The sequence below is a fragment of the Rhamphochromis longiceps genome, linkage group LG4 (assembly GCF_057381845.1).
Source record: "Rhamphochromis longiceps isolate RC_006_pf linkage group LG4, R_longiceps_female_GT1.1, whole genome shotgun sequence".
Classification (NCBI taxonomy): domain Eukaryota; kingdom Metazoa; phylum Chordata; class Actinopteri; order Cichliformes; family Cichlidae; genus Rhamphochromis; species Rhamphochromis longiceps.
Window position 1 is genome coordinate 4,399,827 of NC_140560.1, and position 27,750 is coordinate 4,427,576.

Below are 27,750 nucleotides of genomic sequence, written 5' to 3' on the forward strand. Positions count from 1 at the left end.
GTGGGGCCAGGTTTCACAATGAACACACCCGAAACTCTGGCTGATTGGGACACACACCCAGTTTCACACCTTGGCTCAGGCGATTAGAGGATCATCAGGGGGTCCTTTTGTCCCTCTGTGGGGGGAAACTCCCACTAGGTTTAAATCTGGGACTCTCCACCATTTGACCTTAGAACTGAAGAAGCTTCTCGGATGAGAGGTGAAACGTCTTCAAGCAACTTAAAGAAGTCCAGACGCTTTTCTTTGCAAGCTCCTTTGACTACGATGACCTGGATGACTGAGAACCTTCACAGACATCCAAAACCAGAGTTTTCCTCTTTTTCAGCCATTCTGATATTTGTTCACTTGTGTGCTTTAGGATCAGAAGCTTCATTCTCCTATAATCTTATATGTTTTGACACAATTCTGAATTCCCATATCCCTCAATGACTGCAAGGATCCTGGCCTTGAGGAAATCAACTCTAAGCCACAATGCTACTTCCACCACACTTCACGGTGGGGATGATGTTTTGGTGCAGTACCTTTTCAGTGTCAGGCAAAAGCTCAGATTTTGTCTCTTCACGTTACGTGCTTTTTCATGAACAAAGACTAAAGCTAAGTGTAGGGATTTCTGCAAACATTTTACTCCAAACGCTGGGTTCTTTCCAATCTGCCAGGACTGCATGTTGTGTTCTTGGTGTCCTGAACTTTGCTCCATTTGTGGGCAGTTTGCCTATCCATGGACTGATGTACAGCCAAGTCTTGTTTTTGTAGTCTTTGCCAGCTTCATACCTCTTTTAAGGTCGTCTAAAAGTTTTGAGCAATAATTGAGGAAGAGTTCACACCAGCCAGCCTTTTTTAAAGATGATAAGACTAGTAAACAGATTTTTTATGGCTTTACTAATAGGGGGAGGGGGGCTCTATAACCAACAATTGCAGTCTCCTTAATAGGAGCACCTCACTCCCAGAACCTTTTGGAGAAATCACTCGCACAAAGTTTTTCTTCCCTGCTTTTGTCTGTAAATGTGACTTAGACTTAAGGTCAAAGATTAAGAGTGGAAAGCCGGTTAATTAAATCCTTGTATAACAACCTTTTTCTTGCAACTTTAAGACAGGCCGTCTTCCCCGCAGACTCCGATATCATGCCAGCTTATAAGGTTTACACTCACATTCCCAGAATTCATGAAATATGCTTTTCATCTTCACATTTCATTGACTAATTTATTTCTCTTCAGAAGTTTCCTTGAACTCTTTGATCCTCTGAAGTCACACAATATGAATATATGTAACGTACAGAAGAATTCTAACCTCTAAGCTGTCATGTAATTGCACAAGGACCACCAACCACCCAAAGCACAGGTGCAAACAATAACCCACATGTACAGACGCTGCTGGAAATCACAAAAGTAAAGTCTGCTCCACAGGGAGCATACTTCTTCAGTCAATCCTCTTGTACTACTGAAGCGAAGAAGGAAAAAAAGTATATCCATTCTGATTCTGTATAATTTCATGCGATAATGTATAATAAACATATAAAAGTGAACGAACAATGCTGTTCCTGAGTCAAGTGGTTTACAAGAAGTCTTTGCATCTTCATCACAGACGGGATTTGCAACATAGCTTTGGTCGTGATGTAACAGTTATCTTGTACAAGACCTACCAACTAATTGGTGACTGGCAACCATTGGGATCTCGGGAAAAAGTGTATTTCCTGACAGTGATGCATCCAAAAATTCCTTGTGACTGTTTTGGTCGTTAGCAGACTAGCACACTCAACTACGGATTCAGTGGAAAATGTTAATTTGTCTGAAACCACACGCAACTACTGTGAAAAGTGTGGCCCAAACCTTTAGCCATCAAGTAAAAGTTGGATCTTTTGAAATGCACTGGTTCCAGCATTAAGGCCCACCTTGTATTAAATGTGAACGTTCCAGTTTTAGTGCGCAGGAAGAGCCCAATTAAAGACATGTCTAGGTTCAAAGACTGTTGTGATTTTGCAATTTCAATACATACAATTCATAATCCAGATTTGTAATTAAGCACCCCTACACCACAAGCTACCACTATGGAAAACACTACATTTGCCCCGATTAATTTGGCTCGACGATATCTGAGGCTAGCATATTAAATCAGGAAAAAAAAAAATCATGAACAAAATACAAAGTTTACAGGTAGAAATAAATGCTGATTCTGTTTATTTATCCATAACATGAATAATGATTATTGCATACATCTATTTCTTTTCTGATATAATCCATTAAAGATTAGTCCTGAACATTCATAGACCTGCCTAACCAATCCCCCTTGGTTAGCTGATTTGTGTTCAACAAGGCCTCTGAGGGAAACTATACAATGGTGACGAGGAATAATCATATTCCTGACAATAAGGACACCACTGAAAACCCAGGGGAGCTGCCGAGTCACGGATTTAAACCAATCACTGGCCGAATCCAGCAGTACATCAAAAGACATCGTCTTAGAGGAAATATGCTTTGAATTGTGTTCACTTCCATGTGGGGGGTGACACAAACAACACGAGTGAGGCAGAGATAATGAAGTTAGTTACCGGACATGCTCTTCACTGAGCACTGGCTGTTCTTTCTCTTCCTTTTCGGCACATCTGGCCATCTGGGAGGGTGGAGGAGAAGAGGGTGGAAGGGAAAAAAGACATAAGTGATTAAAAAAAGATAACATTATAGCAGCTTCAGGAAAAAGATCATTAATAAGATTTCTTTTTCCAAGTCAGATAATGCAAAGACAGTTTCTGTTTTGTTTTTTTTGGTAATTAACTACATTAAAAAAGACATAAGATAACACTGCTAGAAAAACTGGTAGAGAAACGTGGAAACTATGCTGCATTTTAGATATTTAAAGGAATCCTCTCCATAAATATGTTGGTCTGCAGTCATAGCACAGACTTACATTTTACATTTGGTTTGCTGGGTAACCAGTCTGACACTTGACATTATATAAGAGCTGTTAGTTTGCTATGAAAATGTTTTTAATTTCTAAAGATCTACTCGTCAAGGTTGTCACTTGTCTCAGACTCTTTTCGCTCTTTACATTGAACCTTTAGCACAGGCAATAAGAGAAAATAATAGTATTCATGGGGTCGTAGTTAATTCAAGAGAACACAAAATAGCTGATGATGTCCTTTTGTACTTGCCGAATGTACTGACCCCCCTGTTCTGGTCGACTGGTTGAGCGTTGTTGAGGAGATTCATAAAATGGAAAAACTTACCTTTTTGTTAAGGCTGCAAGCTAATATTTATACCACGAGATGGGACAAGTGGTTGAAATATATCCGAAATTAGAATTTTTTTTCTTCCTTTCTCCTGTTTGTGCCTACCCACATCTATATAAACTCTTGCATGCCTCTCCGAGGCTGCTCTTACATCTGTATATGTGCTGTCAATTCATGGATATAAAGTCATGTTCTCACTGCCAGAATTGCTTTGTGGGAAAAAGCTGTGCTTTTCAGTCGACTGCTTGTTTTGTTATTGTTGTTTTTGGTTGTTTGTTGTTTTCCTTTTCTGTTAAAATACGTAAAACCTTTATTAAAAACTAAGTAATAAAAAAGAAGAAAATCTTTTTAATTTCTAAGATCTTTCAAGATCTCAGTGTCTCCTTGTCTTGCTTGTTTTGAAATATGTTCAACACGTGGTCCCAAAATGAGTTCCTGTGATAAATTTGCTAAAGTCATGGTTGAGCATGGTGCTAATTAGCAATCCAAACCACCACAATATGCATGGTAAACAAATACAGCACAGTCTCTTCAAACGCCACTTCAGCCTCGTCTATGGTTACAGCAGAAACAGGCTGGTATATTTGAATCTTGTTATTTCGCTGCACTATTGAGTTTGTTCTGCAAATAGACTTTGGTTTGAGCCCATTTCCTTTTTGTTGCTAGGCAAAATTCTTACCTTGTTTAACCTTACCTGACGAACTATGCTACCCAAGCTAGCTTGAGTAGTGTTAGTCGATAATGGCACAGATCAAACACTTGACCATACACGGTAATGACCGGTTTAAAAACAAACAAATAAAACGATAGAATAAGAACAGGATAGTTTACAAATTACCGAGTGTTGTCGCGTCATTTATGGCGGGCTCTAATGTCAGTTTGTACTGCAAGCATTCTGCACATGTTAGCATACTATGAATGGCTGGATGGACAAATGAACTGATAGGCAACAAAGTTTAACTTTTGGGGGATTACTGACAAACTCTGGTCACGGATTCAAAACTGAATCATACCAATGCTTCCCATGCATGGAAATGAAGGCCACTCCACTCTATCCTCTCCACTTAAAGACTGCACATGCACCATTCATCCCCACCTTCTGTCGCTTTCTATAATTTTGTATCCTTCTCCTTTATCACGCTCACATGACAAATTCTGTTATTTGCAGCAGATTTGGATTACCACACTCTCTGCATCCCCCCCTCCCTTCCCCCCCATCTATCCACATGTTTGGCTGTTTGCTCCACACCCCTCGCATTCCCATTTTCTCTGTCTCTTTAAAAGCTCTCTCTCCAAACCACTGTCACTTTGTCGGCTCACAGCTACTGCTATATTCCCTCGATCCTCCCAGTGATTTCTGTCTTTCCCTCCGCCCCACCTCTTTCCTCTTCTCCTCCCTCAACTTCCATCAACACTATTAGGTAACACCACTGTCGTCCCTCCTTCCCCCTGCTCACTGGCTGTCAAATCCACTTTGCTCTTCCAACCTAAAAAAAAGAAAAGAAAAGAAAAATCCTCTGACGTCTCTTTTTCAGTTCTTGCTGCTCTTCACGGTCCATGAAACATATTATCTTTAAAGCAGTGCACATGGTGAGGCAGTAACATGGTGGGAAACTGCCTGCTCTGGTAGCTGATCAATGTAAACTGAACTGGAGTTTATGTCAGTGTTGACAGCTCTTGTATACATTTTCTACAATGTGAAGGAATAACTCAAATGTGCAAGTTAGTGAGGTTTGGAAAAATTTCCAGAGAATGATTTAGCGCTACTTGAAATCCAAATCCAACTTAAAAAAAAATGACAATCCACAGGGGAGAGGAAGTTTACGTCTTTTGAAAACTGCAATCATAAAGCTGCAACCATTTATTCCTGACCGCTATGGGGGCAGCAGAACAGAACAGGCTGAAGACGTCCAGCCCTCAGTGGTCTCCATGGTGGTTATAGAGAAGAAGGGTGAACAATTACAGTTTTGTATTTATACATATATTTTTTTGCAAGTTGTTGTGGTGTCTGCCATTTATCAATGAGAAAAACCTGATATGTTGTGAATCTCAGTAAGCTGCAAATCTATGCAAAAGGCGACTGCTAGAGCAAACAATCAGTCATATATGACAATTATCAGAGCACAAATCTTTGCGTTTGATTTGTGTACCAAAATCATTCTTAATATCTACTTTCATACCAAACCAATGTGTCCTTAAACATAAACCCGTTAATGAGTTTGTTTGAATGCCTGACAGGATGGTAGCAGGATGTTACTTTGAAATGGGAACATTTATTTTGTTGCCAGACAAACCGGTAACACGCATTTTTGGATAATTTTAGGATAAAAAGAAATGCACAGATCATTTTACATGTTGAGCTGAAACTCAGTCAGCTTGAGTCCTTACAATGGATCTCTTGCAGGTGCGTCACTGAATTGAAAATGAGCCTTAATTGCTCTGAAAAGCAGGGCAGCATTTTCGCATATTGTCTTTTGCATATCAAATATCACCATACCCAACTTTGACTGCCATTCTTATCAATGAGTTGGGACAGAGATACTGCGACAGTTGGACTAGCCCATCTTCCAATGACAGTAGTTTTCACTGTGTGTGGGTGTACACAACTTTCTTATAGATGTCCCCTGGAGTTCTGAGGATTTTCTGCCCTGGCTTTTGGTCTCAAAACGTATTGTAATGATCGGTTCTTGTGACACCCTTAATGAGCTTGTTTAAACCATTACCATCTTCGTTAGATTTTAAACACTATAACTACCTAATTAATTAATTGATAACTTTGTGAGTTAGTTGAACAAGCAGTCTTAGGCTGATTTGTTAATGTTACTACTCTTGTAACAAGCTACTTGGCATCCATGCTACGGCAGCTTTAAATAGAACCTTTGCCTTAATGAGATTCCCTTTGACAAAGAAATAAATAGAAACTATCCAAAGTGCATTTCTGTTAAAATATAACATACATTTTGTGAAAATGGAAACAATTATGTGGTTGCAAAGACAGACACAGGAGCTGGTCTAGAGCTCTGACCTGGGGCATCAGTTGAATGATCTGGATGTGGTACATGCACTCACAACAGATTTATTGTTAAACTAGCAAGGCTTACAGAATCACTAACATCCTTTCAGATTTCAGACATTTCATCAGATGAAAGTAAATTAATGCAATCATCCCTTGGAAATCAAATTTCTGGACTACTGTTATGAATTTGTGACTAATAAACTGGTTTACAGATAGCGAAGACCATAAACAGGACTCAACACACACAGACATCTCATACTTAATCTGTTATGAGCATGTGACAGGGGGCACAGATGCCAGCAGAGCACACACCCACTTCCAACAGACATACACGCAATCGCAGAGAAATGCATTTCCGCAATCACACCAACCTGTTGATGCAGTACGGCTGTAAGATATGCATGTTGCTCCTTTTGAAGGAATATCAGCAGGAGATGATGCAGCCCAGCAGCACCGTCTGCTGATCCAGCCTCCCAGGAAGTTACTGCACGTGTCCCACTCAGCCTGGTTCACATGAACACAAGCTGTGTTTGCAGACCTCAAATCCCCGACTATAAGCCTCCCACTGAACTCAGCAACGAGTTGATCCCAGACAAATGCAAAAGAACTGAGCTTGAGTTGCTGCAATCAACTGAAACAGACTTCACTAGTAGCTGTGTGCCTCAGACTGGCTGCTGGGAGGAACGGCCACTCTGTTTATTTCCCTCCACCAGCCTGCCTCCCTCTTGCTCTCCCTTCTTTCTAGTTGCTCTCGTCCAGCCTCCCCTCCCTCCCTCCCTCCCTCCCTCCCTCCATGTCTGCACGGCATGGTGTAGTTCCTCCCCCCTAAGTGTCATGCTCTCTGTCATCACAACACAACTCGTCATGCCCAGATTTACCTTGTACAACCTCTCTCTGTCTCTTCCTGTCCTTGCTTTATTACTCACGTTACGTGTTTCTTCAGCGCGACTTTCCCTCTTCTCCCTCTCCGGCTCTGTCACCTGTCGTTCCTGCTGATATTTTTACATTTGACTCCTGTCACTTTTCTGGTGCATGACCTCTTTGCTAGCATCCTTCTACTTTGCCCTTTTTATTTCGTTCCCCAAGAGGAAAAAAAAAAACTGTTGCCTCTCTGGATCCAAACTCACTTAAGCTTTAATGCTAACTTGATTACATAACAGCAGTCTGATGCAGTCTCCCTAGTAGAGCCAAGCGAAGTCTTATGAGGACACAGAGATGCTAGATATCTCATCAATTGAATTAGCCTTGTCTGTGATCTCTTTTTGCTCCTTGTGAAATCATAAGTTGTAGCTGGTTCAAATTTACCTGGGAGGGTGTAGCTGAATGATCCCAAGCAGGGTTCATCTGAGGCAGAAGAGCCAAACAACAAGCTCCACAACAAGCCATAAATACATAAGTAACGCTTTCATTTGCTCATTATTTCTTCTTGCTGTTTTCCCAGTTTCACTTCCAGCAGCTTTAACATTAAAGGCCGACCATGAAAGGGAATGACTTATAAACTGACTTTGCCTTTCCAACTGATGGATTGCTTTGACTTTAGAGATGCAGAACTATAACTGACAGCATGCAAATTTATTTGTCAAACTTTTATTTAAATGAATATTCTGTTTCAAAATAAAATATTGTCATTTAATATCTTGCACGTTCATACAGGACCTTCTGACTCCACAGGTTACTGTACGTCCCACTTTAACCAATATCCACGACTCTGTCATTCTTAAAAACGCAAACTGCTTACATAATAATGACATGTCTTTATTTGTTGTTCTGTTTTTTTCTTCTTCTTCTTTGAATTCTGAACATAAAAATGTACCATCAGATTCCGAACCACCATGCAGTACCATCTGGAGCCCATCTGATTGGCAACAGCTTCATTTTTCACCACAACAATGATCCCAAACACACTTTCAATGCAGTAAAAGCACACCTGGATAGTGCTCCAGTGCGTGTGTTTTTTTGCCCTCCATAGAGCCTGGAGCACAACATTATTCAAGCAGTGTGGAGAAAGGACCACAAAGGTGGCCAACATCCAGAGAAGAGCTTTGGATGCCTTTCTAGAAGCCTGTTGAACTTTTCCTGAAGAGTACTTAAAGAAAGCTGCCTAGGAGAGTTCCCGCTAATTTAAATAAAAATAATGATAAAGATGACTTTTCTTTTGGCTTCCACATGTTTCCATTTATGTTAGCTATTGTGGCAATAAATCACAGGACCTGTTTTTATATGAGAGTGCAAAATGTGCACTCCTAGCATGTCGTCCGCAGTAAAGGCTAAACATATTAGACACATCTACGACTGATCAGCTCTGGTGCCTTTTATTGACAGCAGCAGTTAAACTTAAAAAAAAAAAAGCAACTAAGCAAGAAGTTTTTATATGAACTGATGTCAACATTTTGATAATGCGCACAACAGCTTGCTTTGACATTTTAGTGTGGCAAAACTAGGTAATTACCATTAAACAAAACAAATCAGTGTTTGGCAAACGAGAATGCTGAAGTAATGATAGGTCCAGATAAGTTGGGGAGTCGGGGAAGTCGGGGACTACCAGAGTGATAACATTTATCCTGAGGGGATCATGTGTGTCTTCAATCAAATGTATTATGGTCTGCTTTAAGCTATTATTTTTCAAGACATTTCAAGCTTGCTGGTTTCACCAAAGGAAAATGTCAGGGAAATGTCAACCTCAAAGTGATAAGACTTACTATTCCGGAGAATGTAAATGCCAAATTTTCATGGCAATTCACCCAATAGTTGGAGAGAAGTATGAGAGATCAGGGTAAAAGCGGTCGACTGACTTGTAGATCTATAAAACCACATCACTAAAATTAAGAGGGAGATGTCCAACTCCAAGTGGAACTAATTGTGTTTTCTTGATTCTGGGTATGAGACAAGCAGAAACCTGTGGCCTGAAACATGAAGCCAATGGAGACAAAAACTGCACTGGCTAATAGAGTTTTTATAATGTTGAATTTTACACTGCTAAACAGCAGGTGCATACCCTAGTTTAGTTAGTGTTATAGCTAATTTCCAGCTTTTCGAATACTGTACGTTAGGTACAAGAAGTTCCTCTGAACTACACGTTTCCATCACGTCTGTCATGTTGCTGGTTTCTGGAGCAAATTTGAGAAAGAACATGAGGAAATGTTCTCTCACTTGCATGAATGAAATTCTAGTATTTTATTTGTATGTTGCCTAACAAGCATATGTGTGTTTTTGCCTTGCACACATGCAGCCTATAGATGCATCTGTAACTACAGTATGGTCTCTTTTTGTTTTTTGTTTTTTAAAAACAGGCAACAAAATGTCAGGTTCCTTGTAAATGCTGGCAGTAATCTCAGTCATGCCGCAGTCTCCAAATCTTGTTTTTTCATTGAATGACTGTGGCTGTAAATGGACTGATGGACTGTTAAACAGACTAATACAACCACGGCTTGTATTCACAAAGCGTCCTTGTACTAAGATTAACTCCTCATGACAAAATTCTTAGAAAAGTCTTAGAATTATGACATTTGCTAGGAAGAGAGTTAAAACTAAATCCTGATAAAATAAATACACCAATCAACACGGGTTATATCCAAAAATGTTAGCCCTTAGGACAGCTGATGAGGTGAAAAAACAAACTGTTTCACGAAGCTTAAGACTTGTTAAAAAGAGGGAGAAACAACGGCAACATAATTGTAGTCCTGATGTGGCACACTGAAATGAAAGGACATCACCTTCTTCCTCCTGGTGAGCAAACAGAATATTTGCTTATTCAGTTTGCAAAATCTAATAATGCAATTAATTCATCTTTTTCAGTTTAAGAAGATCCAATCATCACTAACCCATTCCCACCAGACAATCTGCACTTTGTGTTACCCTGAACAATAAAACAGCATCCAAAAACAACAAGGCGGTACACATAATACATGCTCTTTTTAATAAAATAACCACCAACAGAAAGGAGGGAATGCTGCAGAGCCACAAAACTACCAATGAAATTAAGTAGTTAATGCAATTTATGCATCAAATGGATTTGCTTGAGAGGAAAAAATACTAACCTATTAAACATTTATTATTAGCTTAACTAGAGTGGCAAGAGTGGATACGAGGACATCAGTGCTGGCACAGAGGGTACACTGTACTACACAGAGAAGTCCTTGATGTACACAACAGCAAAAACTCCCATGCGTTTCTTTACAAGGTGAGGAAGAAATGTCCATTAAGAATTGCAAAAGTCACTTCAGTTCAGGTAGCGTTATATTTGCTCCCCACTTTACTGTTCATCTTTCTTTCTCTCTTAAAAACAGTTCTTCAATGATTCTGCATTCAAATGATGCATAAAATGTAACTTTTATTGAATAGAATATTTCCATTTATGTCTGTCTATCTTGCATCGTGTCTTTTTGTCTGTCATTCCTCTCCTTTAGTTCCCCACCTCTGCTAACGTCTTTCTTTTTACTGACAATGTCACCCTTTTTGTTAGGCTCCAACAAACCACTGACAGTTTTAGCAACACCTCAAGGTAAATTCCACAGCGTCAGCTATCTGTCAGCTGCGTCGCTGACTTGAAGAGCTGGAAACAGCATTGAAAAGGTTTTTATAGAAAACTGTGGTGATACTTGTACATTTAGTTTACTGTTGACAGAGCAGTTGTTCAGTTTTATGTCTGACTCTGCTGTTAGACACACTAGGTAACCCGCCTGACGCAGGAATGTGTTGCTACAGTATGCATCTGCCCACACTGATAACTTTTTAAAAAGCCTTCATGGTTCCGTAAGTGTCATCGTCTCTGCAGCATTAAAAAATGATGCAGAGGTCTGACCTCTGTGACTGTGGAAGGGTCATACAGTTGCTTTCCTCTGGTGGTTACACAAAAAACACACACAGATAGAGGCAGTGTTATGTCACTATCAGTGCTGGGTACTCATGTTGCAGTGCTGGTGTCCTTCCTAATTATTTCCTAGAGGACTGAAAACTGCCACACTAAGGACTACATATTTACTTGTATAAAATAAGGAAGCATAACTGAATCTTGAGATATAAAGTCTACTCTCCTTGTTGCTGTTCAGCTTGTAGCCTCATCTCAGTGATCACTGCTGCTGTGGTGTAGATCAGCTGGTTGGTTTCGTGATGGTAGCAAGTAGGGATTGCCCATAATGCCCCATTCACACCTTCTAGTAGACCTTCAGAAGGTACTTCATGTAGTCACGGAGGGTCCAGGTTTCCAGCTTAGCCATGATCATGATGGCATCAGCTCGAGGGTCGTCAGGTCCTGCGCAGACCAACTGTGTGAGGTGATGGAGCACCTCTTCAACCTGAGCCTGAGGCTGGGGAGAGTCCCACAGCTCTGTAAAAACCTATGTTGTACCAGTGCCAAAGACCTCACGCTCCAAGGACCTCAACAGCTACAGGCCGGTGGCTCTGACATCCCACCTGATGAAGACCCTGGAGCGGCTGGTCCTGGCTCAGCTTCGGGACCTGGTGAGCTCATTGTTGGACCCACTTCAGTTTGCTTACCAGCCTGGCATTGGAGCGGATGATGCCGTCATTCACCTCCTACATCGTTCCCTCGCTCACCTGGAGACCGCTGGAAGCACTGTGAGAATCATGTTCTTTGATTTCTCCAGTGCCTTCAACACCATTCTTCCCACGGTCCTGAAGGACAAGCTGGAGAACTCTGGAGTGGACCATCACCTCACAACCTGGATTTTGGACTACCTCACCGATCGACCACAGTATGTGAGAACTCAGGGCTGTGTGTTGGACAGGGTCGTCTGCAGTACGGGGCCCCACAGGGAACGGTTCTAGCTGCGTTCCTCTTCACCATCTACACTGCAGACTTCTCCCACAACTCCACCCAGTGCTTCCTGCAGAAGTTCTCTGACGACTCTGCAATAGTCGGCCTCATCACTGATGGACACAACAAGGAGTACAGAGATCTGACCCTAGACTTTGTGGAGTGGTGCCAGCTGAACTACCTCCAGATCAACACTAGTAAAAGGAGTTGGTGGTAGACTTCCGCAGGCACAAGCATCCTCCACTGCAACCACTGAACATCCAAGGATGGACATCGAGGCTGTGGACAGCTACAGATACCTTGGTGTTCATCTGAACAATAAACTGGACTGGACTCATAATTCGTTTTCTCATACTTTGGTCAATTACTTTTCACAGTGTTATCAGTTCTGTCACTAGTTAGCTAACGTAAACTAATGTAAGTCTATAAGTCGCAACCAGCCAACCAACCGGTGACGTAATGTTCTGTACTGGCACAAGAAAGCGTTAAACATGTTCTTAAAACTTAAAGTTTAAACATTTATTTCTTAAACCCAGCTTCACAGACAGTATTACATTTATGTGAGTTAAGAGTAGGGCTCCATAATGTAAATTAGACTTTATACATGTAGAGTTTACTGACAGAGAAGGCTACACCTACGGCTTGGGTTGGGTGGAGCTGCTGCTCCTGGCAGATTACAGTGCCAAAGCTGTCGCTAGATACGCCTGCCATAAAACTATTCTTATACCAAACATACCATCAAATCCAAAATTCCATCCAAGTAACTCAGAGGAACTCTTCAAAACTGTTGGTATCAAAGCATTTCAACAATAAAAAAGAGGCAGCAAAACTAAAACACTGGAAGCACACTGGGACAAATCCTTTGCTGTCCAAAAGGAAAACGAAAGCAGATGAATGTGAAAAACAAAGGCAAGGCCATCTGGAATAATGTGCTCTAAATAGAAGAGACAAAGACGGTTGTTTGCCAGAGTAATAATAGACAGATTTGGTGTAGACAAAACCATCCCCTTTTAGAATAACCTCAAGAACCTCAACAATGAAACACCAGGGTGCATGTGTTTCTGAAAGAAATAGGACCAACTATCAGAACTTCAATGTTCAAGTGTTTACAGTCATGATTTTTCAATAAATAGCAGTGGAACGGTCAGATATTGTGTTGTTGTTTATGGAAATTTTTACAGAATCTATCAATTTAAATCTACAGTAGACAGGAAGGTAGGTGATGGGAAGCAGATTGATCTGAATAGATTGCACTGGTCAATCTCAATCACCTTCAAAACAATCCATAAGGAAATAGCTTATTTAAGCTCTCCTGGGGGAACTGTATCCCAGAGATCTGAAGAATCAATACCAAAGCTGTGGCCCAATCCGTCACTGAGACCTTTTCATGGTGGTTTCTCCTTTAATCTGTATATTTGATATAAATGGTGAAGACTTGAGAGTTCAAGGTCAATGTTTAAAGAACAGCATGCAACTGTTTTTTCTGTTGTTTTTTTAACATGTGAATTTCACTCTACTCAAGACGTGGACCAATAATCCTGTGGCAACAGTTGAATACTGTCTTCTGCGGCTCTGGTGGAACGTTCCCTAAAGACAAATGCTGAAGCGTGGAGGTTAAGAGAAGCGACTCTGTTGTAGAAGACAGCGAGTGAATGTTCTCCAGTTGTAGAGTGGACTGAAATGCTCAAGGTCTGAGTAAAGCTTGCTGAGCTGACTCAGATAACAAATTCACAGCTGTGTCTTCAGTTCCTGAGTGCAGATCTTATAACATGTTCTAAGTATTGTTAACACCCTGGAACTTCAAAGCGCTAATTTTCTCTTTCTGCCTCTGTCAATATAGGAATGCTCGTAATCCGGCACCACCTGCTAAGTCTTACTGATGTTAAGAGGGAGGTCATATGGGTGTCACTGCTGCGACATCTCTCTTTATGTTTGCCCTACAGGCTGTTGATCTGTCTTCTGTTCTTCACAGTGACGCTGCAGGCATGTGAGGCCAAAAGAGATGACAAACAGCACAAGTACCTAAAAACCAAACTGCACAGTAGCTTTTAATACTTGATTTTGACACAGGATGTCATATGATAGATAACCTTCGTGCTAAAATTAAATTACAGGTAGGGCTGCCATGACTAGTCACGATTACTAGCAAAATTGTTGACGACTAATTTAATAGTTGACGAGTTGTTTGAAGCTTTGTAAGAACCAGAAAGACGCAGGAATAGGTAGTAGGATTTAAGAGTGTAATAACAGACTGAAACAGAAGATGGCAGAAATGCATCTACAAGGATGCCAGCTGCCGTTAAACGCCAAAGAAGAAGAAGCAGCAATCTTCGGTATCGTAGCTGTGTCCAAATTCAGGGGCCGCATTCTTCGGAGGCCACATTGATAGGCCGATTACATGACAGCGACGCGACGAAGGCTGTCCACGTTTGAAGACTCCTCCAAATGCGTCCTCCTTCTCCCTAGATTTGAAGGATGGGTCGGGTGTATCCTTCGTGGCCCAATCTATCCCAGAATTCAATGGTTGATTCTGTTGCTTGTTTTAAACTCATTTATTTTAGTGTAAGAACAACTATTTTAAACAGCTGTGCGCACATGCACTACAAAATTACAAAAAGCTCAATCTTTTACTAAAATATGAAGGAAGCTGTAAAGAGCCATGCAGTTTGATATAAACGTCAGGATAAAAAAAATACTCATCAATGAATAAAACAGGAAAAGAGCATTTTTTTAAAGGAGAAATGTGAAACCAGAGATTCCACTGACTAAAAAGATACACACATAAAAGAGTAGAAAAGCTAAATCTAGTGCAGTCTTTCATGTCCAAAACAAGCTGCACAGAAATGTTCTTTAAGTCTGACTGCCAATAGCAATCGCAAGAGCACAGAGCAAATGCCACCATCAGTGCTCTTTCCTAGCAATAGCACCCAGAGAACTGTGCTATGTCTTTGGAGCTGAAAAATCTGAAGGATCTGAGCTCCTCTCAGCAGAAATGATCCTCTTCAAAACAGTGTGTTGTGACGATGTGCCTGCATTCAGCCATGATAAACTACAGCAAAAATACTGACACCAATTAAATATCATATGTAGAAATCCACCTTTTTACATTTTACACAAACAGGAACATCATGGTGGGAACCACAGGTGGACAAAAATGTTTTGCCAGTGACTCAATGAGACTCTTGGGATGTATCAGTACAGGTAAAATATTTAATGCACTCTGTTTTAATATGTTCTGCTCTGGGTCTAATACACCAAAGACTGTTTAAAACAGATGCAGGTACCACTCTGAAATATAACTGTCTTTGAATCTCAGAGACTTTGGAGGTGGCAAACCTGGCAAAGGTTGAGCCTTTAAACACCTCTAAACGAAGCATGGTTTTAATGCAGTCATTCATCCTTTGTGCTGACGTTTCAAAGGCATTTCAAGTGGGGGAAGTGTAACACTGAATGAGCGGTGAGTCATCTCCAGTCAGTGTCAACCAACTCATTTCATACACTGGAGCTAATTTTTCCGCCATCATTGCCATTAGTTTTTTCTGCTTACAAATTCTCAATTACCACATTGTTTTCTGATGAGTTGTGTGTGGAAAAAAAGACCAAACAAAACTATTTTATTATCTCTGCATTCCAAAGACTTCCACGTGTCTCAGCTATTCAAAGGCTCCACTGCCACTTTGACTTATAGGCAACAATAAACTAAAGTGAAAAACTTCAGGGAAATGACTGCAAAGGGTCAAAAAATTTGGAACCTGCCTTCACTGCAATTCCTGTTCCAATATGCACGGATATTGCATGTGTTACGATATCTCAGCGTCCCGGACATCTTAAATCACTGCCTTCTATTCTTATTTTCAACTTTTACTCATAAATGATGAAAGCTGAACTGAAGTGGGCTCGAGGAGTTTAAAAGAATTTACTTCTGATATTGGAGTCAGTATCTATGAAATGCCAATCCACCCCCCCCATCTAACTAGCTGAGAGCGATATGAAAGCACTGATCTCAGTTCTGCATTACAAACATACGAGGTTATTCTAAGCACAGAAGTAAAAAGAAAAGCACAGAAATTCTTGTAATCACACAAAATTCTGCATGCAAACTTCTTCAAACACACATCCAATCACTCAGTTGCAATTCTGCTTTGCAGACATTAATTGAATTGCTCTGATAAAAGCTAACTGCCTGCTGAAACATTCAAAGGCTTTGCACTGCGGTTAATTTTGAGACATACACACAAACAAATTGGTACACATACACACACCAAATTCTATTTCAGCTCCCCGACTCCAGGCTATGCGAAGCCGTGTGTGTGTGTGTGTGTGTGTGTGTGTGTGTGTGTGTGTGTGCTCACTTGTATCTAGAACACGCCGTGACTCAGACAGCACAGAGGGGAGGGGTCAGGGCATGAGGCAGCACTCACAGGAACACGTGCGTGCCCAATGATACTCTGAGAATCACACGTGCGCATGCGCAAAAACAACACAAAGCGACAATCCCCTGTTGATGTCGCATACTGAGGCGTCCCAAACTGTCCTCTGCTTTCTGCGGCTCCATCTGCCCTCACTGCTCCTAATCCAGCTCTCTTCACTGCGCTTATCCCCACACAGACGCACACACGTGCGCTCGTACGAGGCATGCATGTAAACACACACACACACGCCAACATGCATACATTATTCATACAGCTGGGTAGGTACATGGCACGTGCAACTTTTGAAAGTTAATCGGGGTTTTTTTCTGGCTCAGAGTGGCGAGGAGCTCTGCATGGCAATAAGCAGGTTTGTTTTGGTTTTTTTGGAGACCTGTGTGTTAATTTCTGACCATCTTTATGCTGTTTATGACAGTTGTCTTTATTTATATACAAAATCACACCTGTGTCGTCTTTGGTGGTGGTCTGGGTTAGAGATGGACCGATCCGATATTACGTATCGGTATCGGTCCGATACTGACCTAAATTACTGGATCGGATATCGGAGAAAAATAAAAAATGTAATCCGATCCATTAAATATCACGAAAGCACCTCACAAAACTTGCAACACGCCGTAACTCACCTCAGAACGTTAGCACGTCGGAGCAGTATGCATCACGTGATAGAGCAGCATGCATCACGTGATAGAGCAGCTGTGGCATGCCGGACCTGTCGGTGGTCTGGATAGCATTTGGAGCTTCGCTAGCAACCTGGCATTTCATCTCCGACAAAGTTATCCCGAGAGAAGTAAAGCAAGTGTGTAAGTCCATCTCTGAATGTTTGTAAAGCATTCCTGCGTTAAGCTTAACAAGCGACTGCCTCTCGCTCTCCTGCTGCTACTTCAATCGTGAAACTGATCAGCTGATCGGCTTTTCTGTCGCGACTCCGTGTCTCTTGTTTGTTTTTGGCCCACTTTGCACCAGAAAGAGGAAACCAGCGGCTGAACAACAGCAGCAGGTTTAAGCTTGATAAGCTGTTGTTAGAATGTATTTAATATTACTTTCTACTCGAGGATCTTTTTCTACGCAGCTGACGGCTGGTAACTGTGCAGGGGCGGATCTAGCAAAGTTTAGCCAGGGGGGCCGATAGGGCATTAACAGGGAAAAGGGGGCACAAAGACAGACTTTTCTTTCTTATTCTCATTTAAAATGTCGAGCTTTTAATAAATAATTATCTGACACCCAAAGTTTTAATTTGATGTAAAATGAATAGAAGTCAATTACTGTATATAGTGACTATTAAGTCTAATATATATACCCTAGTAAGCTATAGTACTTTTTACTTTGGGAAGGTACCATCTGTGCAGTCTGCAATTTTGTTGAAGAAAGATGTTGAATCTATTTAATATTTCTTGAAAAATAATTGATTTCTGTGCATTTTTTTTCACACTGCATCAAATTAAGGTTGATTACGTCGATTAAGCATCATGAGGTGGAGCGTGAGGGGTGGTTCCCTATTTTTTATTTATTTATGTTGTTGCTGGGAGTTGGAACCCTGTTAGTTAGGTTGCTTAATATTTACGCTAAGTACTCTTTAAAATACCAGAATAGGGAGGATGGTGTAGGTTTAAGTTTATTAGATTGATCAGTATTGCTGAACTATGAAATATTTTTTTTGTATACAGGTATAACAGAATAGCTTTAGTGTAGTTGTTGTTTTAAACTTGAGTATGAACTTGCAGACTTGCAAAATGCAGCAAGATATTTTAAAAAACAGTTTTGTTGATTAAAAAACACTATATCGGATTCATATCGGTATCGGCAGATATCCAAATTTATGATATCGGTATCGGACATAAAAAAGTGGTATCGTGCCATCTCTAGTCTGGGTGAGTCCATGGTGTAAAGAGCTGGCAGCTCTGTTTGATATCCGGCTGATATTTTTTCCTGTTAGAGGAGGTAACCTGCTTAACTGTGCATATGACATCTGTTCACCTCAACGATAAATGCATTTCTTAGAATTTATAAACCCCTACTCTTTAATAACTCTGATTTGTCCCAGCAACATTTCTGCTCATGTGACTGGGATAACCAGAGACTCACAGCAGCTCTGTTTTGAGGCCTTTTTCCTTCTGCTTAATGGACGGCTCTCTGCTGTGCTCTGTGCAAGAGGAAATGCTGTGACACTGTTGTCTGGATGTTCTTCTATGTGTCTGAGGAAATATAGGTAGCACTCCAAATACATGATTACAATTTCAAACATGTGAATGTGTAATGAATGTACAGTGGTCCCTCGCTGTAACGCGGTTCACCTTTCGTGGCCTCGCTGTTTCGCAGATTTATTTTGTGTGCAATAAAAAAAATAAATAAAAACAGCGCATTGTGTTCTGCGTCCTGATTGGCTGTAGACCATTGTCAATCAATCTCCTCCGTGTCTCCGGTCAGTACAGAATGCGTTCAGCTGGTCAAATTTACATAAATCTTCGATGGCTAGCAGTGTGACTCTGAAGTGCTGTACCAGGGCTGTTCGATATATCGATATATATCCGATGACGATATGAAAACGTCTATCGTTTCATTTTACACTATCGTTTATTTCATGGTGTCGCAAGATAAACTGTTTACGGCAATATGTTTTTCATCGTTTTGATGGTCACTATAGAATTCATTTCTCAAAGTACTCTGTTCTTTCTCTTATATTTAATATAACCACACTGCGGACGGACCAGCGACTGCTTTTATGCGTTGTTGTTAGCAACAACGACGGTTTGCTTGCTTATTATGCACATAGACCTTTCACAATAAAGCTGAAGATTCTTTTGAGATTTTTCAAAATAACCTGAATCACGTGTAATTGTATGCAGAGTGTTTACAGATGAGAAGCTGAAAAGAGCCGTCAGGTGCTAAAAAAAAGAAACCTTAGAACAGGCTTTTCCCCGCAGCACGTAATAAATACTTCATGCTGCGGGGAAAACACTGGACTCCAGGTACACGACGCCCAGATGAAAACACTTCACGCAAGTCGAGCTGCCTGAGATTCACAGAATTTACAGAATTTACGATAAATGTCTTTTATCGGGATATGAGATTTTGGTCATATCGTTTGTTTTCTCCCCAACAAACACAACAATGTCGATGAAATGTTTTGCACCGTCAAAGGCACCTGCGGTAGCACCCAAAAGGGAGGGGAAGATGCCATCGCACAAAAAGTTGGACTAAAGGAAGGTAGCAATTACCATATTTTTCAGATTATAATTAAGCAAAACAAAACAGTCAGATAAGTCAAACTTTACTCAACTCGTTCTTCTTGCTTCCTCTACTTCTGTACCATTGATTCATTAATGTTGAATTCTCTCACAGCTGCTCTATTACGATGTTCTGGACCTGAAAACAAGGTTTGATCTTTGGTTTCATTCTATAATACTGGACTTCTTTTTCTACGAAGGTTTGAAATTTGAGAGTTTCAACAAGAGAGAAAAGTGTGAAAATGTTCACGCCTGTCTCTGGAAAGTGTATAAAGTGTGTAGTGAGGAGTTTTACAGCCGTAAAACATCGATAATAATTGTAAAAAAATAAATAAAAAGCTGGCTACTTCACGGATTTCACCTGTCGCGAGTTATTTTTGGAACGTAACCGCAATAAACGAGGGACCGCTGTAAACATACACTGTGCTTCTGATTGCCCCAGAAGCACCAAACAGGCTCTGCTGGAAATATGTGGCCGTGCTGAATCCAACAATCTATATGTGACTTTAAGGTATAGTCAGTGTTTCACATTAAAGAGTGTGTGATGTGGTCCGAGTAACATACACGGGTGCAAAAAGGTTGCATTTATCAAACGAGCCACGCCCTGACATTTAAAGGAACAGTGTGTAAAATCTAGATATCAGCAGATCACACAGTGCAGTCAGCTGAGTTCTGTTTTCACCATCTCCTGGTTCATGTGGAAAGTCATAGCTATGGATTTAGACTTAGACATCGTACTGTTGCTTGCACAATGAAATTAGGTAGCAAGACCACAAAGATGCAAAAGTAAAGAAAATAATATACAAGTAAGAAAAGTAAGAACACTATGTACAGTATATACACGATGTTGGGTTACAGGAAGCATGGGGTGTGTTCCAGGCATCATAATGAAATATAATAAATAATAAATAAGGGCAGAATGGCTGTGGTCGTTAAGGATATGTTGAGGGATGGAAATTGCACATCTGCCGAAATATTGCACAGAACAAAATGTTGCACGAAAGAAAGACAAAGAAACATAATAAATAGCAAATAGCAGCAACAGAATGATTGTATGATTGAATGGTGGAGATCAGCTCACACTCTTAATTTGCATTCAGCTATGGATCGTCCGCTGTAGGACAAACAACTCTGGCTTGTGGTCAGCTGTCCAGAAGGATCGCATGTCTAATCTGTTGACATTAAGTACAATATAAGAAATAAATAAGGATGTTTATGCACATTTCTGTGCATTAGAGCCCTGACTTTGCTCAGGAAGAGGCTGACATTTTATCCAGATGCCAGTTACTGCTGGATGATAAAACATAGTAGTTATGACGAGTGATGGGAATAATGGCGTTACTTTTTTCAGTAACGAGTAATCTAATTATTATTCCTATCGTTACAAGGCCGTTACCGTTACTAACAAGAAAATGCGGTCGCATTACTATTTTTTAACAAACAGACGGTTGAAGCTGTGTTCAGCTTACCGCAGCTTATATCAGCTGCACGGAAGTAGCTGTAAGTAATCTGGGCGCTGCAGCTTTAAGCAGCTGCGCGCAGACGGCAATCACTTTCTGACAGATGATCACTTTTTGGTACAACACCTGGAGCTCAGGGGTTAAACAATCACATGACCACTTTAAGATGACAAAGCAACAAGGTGATATATACCAGTGTTTTAATTGTGTTGATCGGCCACGTAAAACCAGAGTCATGATAAACAATATACACGTCTGTTTTTCCTCAATAGTTTCGTCACGTTTAACATCGAAGGACAACGCTAACAAGCACTCTCTGCTTATGAGCAAAAAAGAAACAAAACAAAAACATCCTGACATTTAGTTGTTTAGGAAGAGGGGCAAGTTTCAGGAGTGACGGTGAGAGAGAGATTCTTTAAAGTAACGCTTTAAATGGTTACTTTTCCTAGTAATTAATTACTTTTAGAATCTCGTAACTCAGTAACTTCTTTCAAGAAGTAACTATAATTAACTACCTTTTCAAAGTAACTTGCCCAACACCGGTTATGACCCTTCACATCTTGAGTCTGATGGTGCACAAATTATTCGCCTCCTCGACACGTGAATGCCTTTAAGTCCTCTTCTCTGCCTTTGTTTACTGATTCTGCTCTTTAGCCACACACATAAAACATGATTAAGGACAATCAGTTCAGCTTGTATTCAAATGACCGGGCAACATGGCGGCTTCCACAAACCAGCGCCTGCTGTAATGTATTATGGATTTATTTTAACTATCAGAATGCAGTTTGTTGGAAGCTGTAATGATGTATACACTGACTGACTACAATATCGTTTCTATTAAAGCCCCCAAACAAGATGGTTTAGTCAGCTCATGTCTCATTATTAAAAAAAATAAAGATTTTGCTTTATGTGCAATAAAAATACAAGTTTACCAATTTGGAGTTTGGATGTGATAATGGACGTGTCTGATTTGGAACATGTGTTTCACCGACAGGCTTAAACTAATCTCAATATTTGACAGCAGCTTCACAAGAAAAGCTTCTCATTAAAAGAAAATATATTTGGCAGCTAAAAGAAAAGAAGGGGATGCAGTGCAGCTTGTTGGAGGAACGCGCGATAATAGTGTTCTGCTAAATTTGCTGGTGATCATATCTATAATATTGATTTCTATATGTGCCGACATAAAGCAAATCTCAATAAATTTACTTTTTCAACTTTCTTGCAATTTCCACAATCTCTACAAATAAAACCAGTGGAGACAAATAAAACCAGTGGAGACAAATAAAACCAGTGGGTGTGACTAATAAAGCCCAGAGGGAAAGAAACTCCATGTGACTGTTGCTACATATGGCAAAATGCTTCACAATGAAAGCACTATGAAGAAAAGAACTGAGACATAATAATCACTTGTTTATAAACAGTTACATGACTGTAGCATCAAAGAGGGACGTGTGGGACAAGCTATGGATTCTTGTTGGTCCATGTTTATTTCGTTTGTTTACAAACTTTGGCCCTTCTAACGGTTCAGCTGCAGCTCCTCCTCACCGTCGTTTTGTTACACTTTTGTTAATTTAGTTTAGTTTTATTTAATTAATACACTCTTTGGGTCTCTGTACTCCAACATCCTCGCCACACAGCAGTGGCTTCAGTTTGCTGTGTCTTTAGTTTCTTCTTCATCAGGCCTGAAGTGAGTCTCTGTGAATTTATCTCGTGAAGCGGTAAAAGTATGTGTGTGTGTGTGTGTGTGTGTGTGTGTGTGTGTAGCTGCACGTGCAGGAGGAACAGCGAGTACAGCAGGCAGCGTGACAGTGCTCAGCCGTCCCTTTTACTGCTCCTAAAATTCTGCTAAATTCATGGCATTCCTTCTCTTTACCTGCTGAGACAACAGCCTGTCTGAATCATTTGTTCAGCTTCTATTTTTCACTTCTTACCTCAAATTATTTGAACTGGTAGCTAAAAAAAAAGTGTGTTGCTGCAGCTCTTAATCTTTCATTAATCCATCCATGCCTACAGCTCTGCTTTCATCTGTTGTCCCTGCCACACCATTAATCTTAGCTTTCCTTTCATGTTTACATCAAAAATGGACACACACACACACACACACACACACACACACACACACACACACACACACACACACACACACCCCCAAAGGCAGATGTACACTCCATCACATTTTGTTTACCACACACACCACCCCTCTGTCTCACCCTTTCTCATCTCCCTCAGACGAGTTGCTATCCTGCTTGTTGGACATTGGCTCCATTCGGCCTCAGTCCCATCCAGCAGCCAATCACAGGACAGCGAGGCAGACGCTGAGCTCGCCAGCCTGCTCAGCGTTCACTGGCAGCCCGCTCAGTAGCTAACCATCCCAGACTGTAGGCAGCGGTTGGCTGGGAGGAGCGCAGTGGGCGGAGCAGAAAGCTGGAAGGGCAGAGAAACGATGCAGTGAGAAACAGGCAGTCACATGATGTGGATCATAAAATATTTCACTACATTTTTAATTCACAGCGTTACATAATGACAGATGCGATTGTGATATTTCAGGTTCTTCTTTTGTTTCCAAACCACATTTTTTCATTTGTTTTCAGCGCTGGATGTTCATCCAATCATGTGAATGAAAGGCTGGATTAAAAAAATGTATTATTTTTTCAATATCAAAGTCACAGTTATTTAAGGTAGCTGTAGTATTAATGTCTGTAGCGCTTAGCTAATTCTATCTATAATCCAAAGTAATTCAAATCAAAATAATTAACTGTGACTGCAGCAGATCGCACAGGTTGGCCCGGCTGCTGAAGGTAGAATAGAATAGAATAGAATTCAACTTTATTGTCATTGCACATGCACAGGTACAGGGCAACGAAATGCAGTTTGCATCCATCCAGAAGTGCTTTAGTGATATAGATATATTACAATATATATTAGCAATAATATAGATATGTGAGTATATTACAGAAATGGGTCTATTATGGTATGTTATAATGTACACGGTATGAAGTATGTTGTGAATATTCTATAACTATAAGTATGTACAGGCTGTAGTGAGTACAAGCTATGTACAGGCTATGAACAGGATATAAATATGAAAAACTATACAGAATATGAAATAAATAACTTTACAGAAATCTGAGATATACAGCTATACAGAAATGGGAACTATGCAAGTTGTAAACAGTTGTAGGATTAAAGATTATTGAATGTACAGAATGATTATTTACACAGAGCTATACAGTAGTGCAGTTAAGATAAGTGAGGGTGTAGATAGTTTCTACAGAGGCTATATAAAGTGCTAGTGGTTGTGAGTGGTGGTTCAGTCCATGTTATTATTGTGTTTGAGGGTACAGTTGTCCATTGTGGGTGTGTGTATGTTCAGTCCATGAGTTTAACGTGGGTCAGATGTCAGGAGGCAGAGTTCAGGAGTCTGACAGCTGTGGGGAAGAAGCTGTTCCGGTACCTGGTGGTCTTAGTCCGGAGGCTCCTGTGGTGCCTCCCAGAGGGCAGGAGGGTGAAGAGTCCATGTGATGGGTGACTGGGGTCTTTGATGATTTTCCCAGCCCTTTTCAGACACCGCTTCCTGTAGATGTCTTTTATGGCAGGAAGTGGTGCTCCGGCGATGCGCTGGGCAGTTTTCACGACCCTCTGCAACGCCTTCCGGTCCGAGGCAGAGCAGTTCCCGTACCAGACTGTTATACAGTTGGTCAGGATGCTCTCGATGGTGCAGCGATAGAAGTTCACCAGGATGTCTGAGGACAGGTGGTTCTTCCTCAGAGTCCTCAAGAAGAAGAGGCGCTGGTGAGCCTTCTTGACCAGCTTGGAGCAGTTGGTCGTCCAGGTGAGATCCTCGGAGATGTGGACTCCCAGGAACTTGAAGCTGCTCACACGCTCCACAGCCGTCCCCTTAATGTGGATGGGTGGATGTGGGTCAGCATTCCTCCTGTAGTCCACGATGAGCTCCTTGGTCTTCTTGGTGTTAAGCAGCAGGTTGTTTCTGTCGCACCACTCAGCCAGACGATCCACCTCCTCCCTGTAGGCGGCCTCATCGTTGTCACTGATGAGGCCAATCACCGTGGTGTCATCTGCAAACTTAATGATGGTGTTGGAACCATCAGCAGGTCTGCAGTCGTGGGTGAAGAGGGAGTAGAGGAAAGGGCTCATCACACAGCCTTGTGGTACACCGGTGTTCATCGTGACTGTAGATGAACAGCGGTTATCCTGCCGGACATGTTGGGGGCGGTTGGTCAGGAAGTCCAGTAACCATTTGCAGATTAGGGAACTGATGCCCAGGTCTGTCAGTTTCCTGATGAGTTGTGAGGGGTGGATTGTATTGAATGCTGAACTGAAGTCTATAAACAGCATTCTGGCGTAGGTGTTGTTGTTGTCCAGGTGTGAGAGGACAGAGTGCAGTGCGATGGAGACTGCATCCTCTGTGCTCCTGTTCTGGCGGTATGCGAATTGGTGGGGGTCCAGGGTGGGGGGGAGACAGGATTTGAAGTGTGCTAGGACTGCAAGGTCTGCAAATAACTGACATCTACATTAATAAACATAGACAGAGGCAGCAAGCTGTAATCAGTCTGAGCCGATGAGCACAGCACGTCTAAGACGAGTGGCTCAAACCTTTGTATCATGCTTATATTCCCATATGAACGCAAGCTTGCCGTGTGCCCACATTTAATGCCAGCTTGTGTATGCAGACAGCGATAGATTTGAATCCGATTTGCAATTTTCACACAGATTCCCACAAAGCGTTGTGTTAGATTTACACATTTTTACCCCTTGAATCAGGAAAGTCAAAATCAAATCAAATCAAATCAAATCACTTTTATTGTCACATCACATGTGCAGGCACACTGGCACAGCACATGCGAGTGAAATTCTTGTGTGCGAGCCCCACAAGCAACAGAGATGTGCAAACACAACAACACAAACGAGCAAAATACAAGAATGGCCAACCTGAAACTAATAAATATATGTACAATATATAATAGTGTATGCATTTCTGGATGTGTATACTAAATATTTTCCTGTGTGTGTGTGTGTGTGTGTGTGTGTGTGTGTGTGTGTGTGTGTGTGTGTGTGTGTGTGTGTGTGTGTGTGTGTGTGTGTGTGTGTATACACATTTTTACAAATTAAATAGTAAAAAATAAAAATAAAAATAAAAAAATAAAAAATAATAATAAAATATATAAAATATACAGAGTTGAATATGTGCAGAACAAGTGGCAACAAGTCTGAGAAGAAATGAGGATAAAATGTGATTTTTGGCAGGACACACACACAAGCATGAGAGACTGTGGGAGGAAAGTATCCCGAGAGAACTCGGGCAGTCACATGCAAACTGCAGCTCCACGCAGAAAGGCCCGGCCTGTGGATTCAAACCCAGACACTCGCTGCGGTGAGGCGACACTGCTAACCTCTACGCCGCACAAAAATACTTATAATAAGAATTCTTTTTCCCATAGTATTATTATGATTATTATTATTATGTAACAACAATAATCTTCCCGTGAACAGGCTTCCGATGTAACGTTTGACTTTATTGATCAGGCCCTCCGACCCAGTTTGTGCTTTAATTGCTTCGTCACATTTTCAGGGGTGGTTTCATGATGGCTTCTCTTGACTCCTGTCACGTCTGTTTTTTGTAACTCAAATTCCAGGATGTGTATAAAAAAAATTAAAAAAAACAAAACAGAACACTGGTGAAAACTTTGCAGACCTCCACACCTGCATCGACTCGTGTGACAAAACGAGGTTTCAGGACAGTTACGAATGCGTCCTCACTGTTGCCGCCTTCACAGTCGAGTCCTGCCTCGACTGTGAAGGCGGCAACAGGTACTGCATCACTGGTTTTGGCGTACGTCGTAGCATGGGCGCAAGAGTCGAGTGAATGATGATGTAAAGGGTACTTGGTTCCAGAACAATGATGTAATGGGACCGCTGGCCAACGGGGGAGCTAGGAGGGAGGGGCAGTGGTACTTGGGGAGGGTGCAGATTACTGCGGCCTAATCTGAAAACGTTCTGAGGCCGACTTCAGACTTCAGGGATTGTTTGCTCTTATAAAAACAACATCTGTGTTCTCACTACTATGTTAACGGCAGAAATCCTGCTTCTATTAGAGGAAACCGACTCCAGCCAAATCTAATTTACTACAAGCTACTTACAAGTCCTCTGAAAGGACCGAAGGCTAAATTGCCCCCTCACACAGCTATATTTAAACCCTGTTGAGCAAGAGCAGCAAACGAAACTTTCTCTACTTGTCTGCAGTTTTTACACTTTTTATCAGACTTCTTATGTACACCATAAAGTGTGCAATTAAAACGCTGTGTGCGATCCTTGTTATAGCTTGTTAAAATCCTCACACCTAAAAGACAGATCTGGATAATACAGATTTACAGTTTGTGGATCTCAGGCAGGATAAGAAAGGCTTTCATGCTCTGAACACATCAAATATCAACAACTGTTATTTCAGCAGCAATGCAGCAATTCAATGTTGTAAACATAAACTTGGTAATATTCTCAAATATGGTTGGTTTGCAGAAACCTAACAGCCATTTCATACATGTAACTTGCTTTACAGCAACACTGGTCCAGGGTTCAAATCCCTCGGCCGACCGGGGCCAGTCT

General features: G+C 41.1%; 1 protein-coding gene and 1 long non-coding RNA gene across 5 annotated transcripts in view; one reads left to right on the plus strand and one right to left on the minus strand.

Moving 5' to 3' along the window:
* LOC146670845 (uncharacterized) overlaps window positions 1-27,750 on the plus strand; it is a 372,233-nt gene that overhangs the window by 296,150 nt on the left and 48,333 nt on the right. The gene's annotated exons all lie outside the window — the stretch shown is intronic.
* LOC146670854 (thyroid hormone receptor alpha) overlaps window positions 1-27,750 on the minus strand; it is a 118,226-nt gene that overhangs the window by 27,483 nt on the left and 62,993 nt on the right. For 3 of the 4 annotated variants that reach the window (XM_085402964.1, XM_085402967.1, XM_085402965.1), the window contains exons 4-5: window positions 23,340-23,553; window positions 2,546-2,607 (exon numbers count right to left, since the gene is read on the minus strand). In XM_085402964.1, coding sequence (XP_085259090.1) covers window positions 2,546-2,607; window positions 23,340-23,395 — 118 coding nt within the window. In that variant the 5' untranslated portion in view covers window positions 23,396-23,553. Of the gene's footprint in view, window positions 1-2,545; window positions 2,608-6,610; window positions 6,957-23,339; window positions 23,554-27,750 lie in introns of those variants that run through there. The other variant, XM_085402968.1, reaches the window with a different exon arrangement.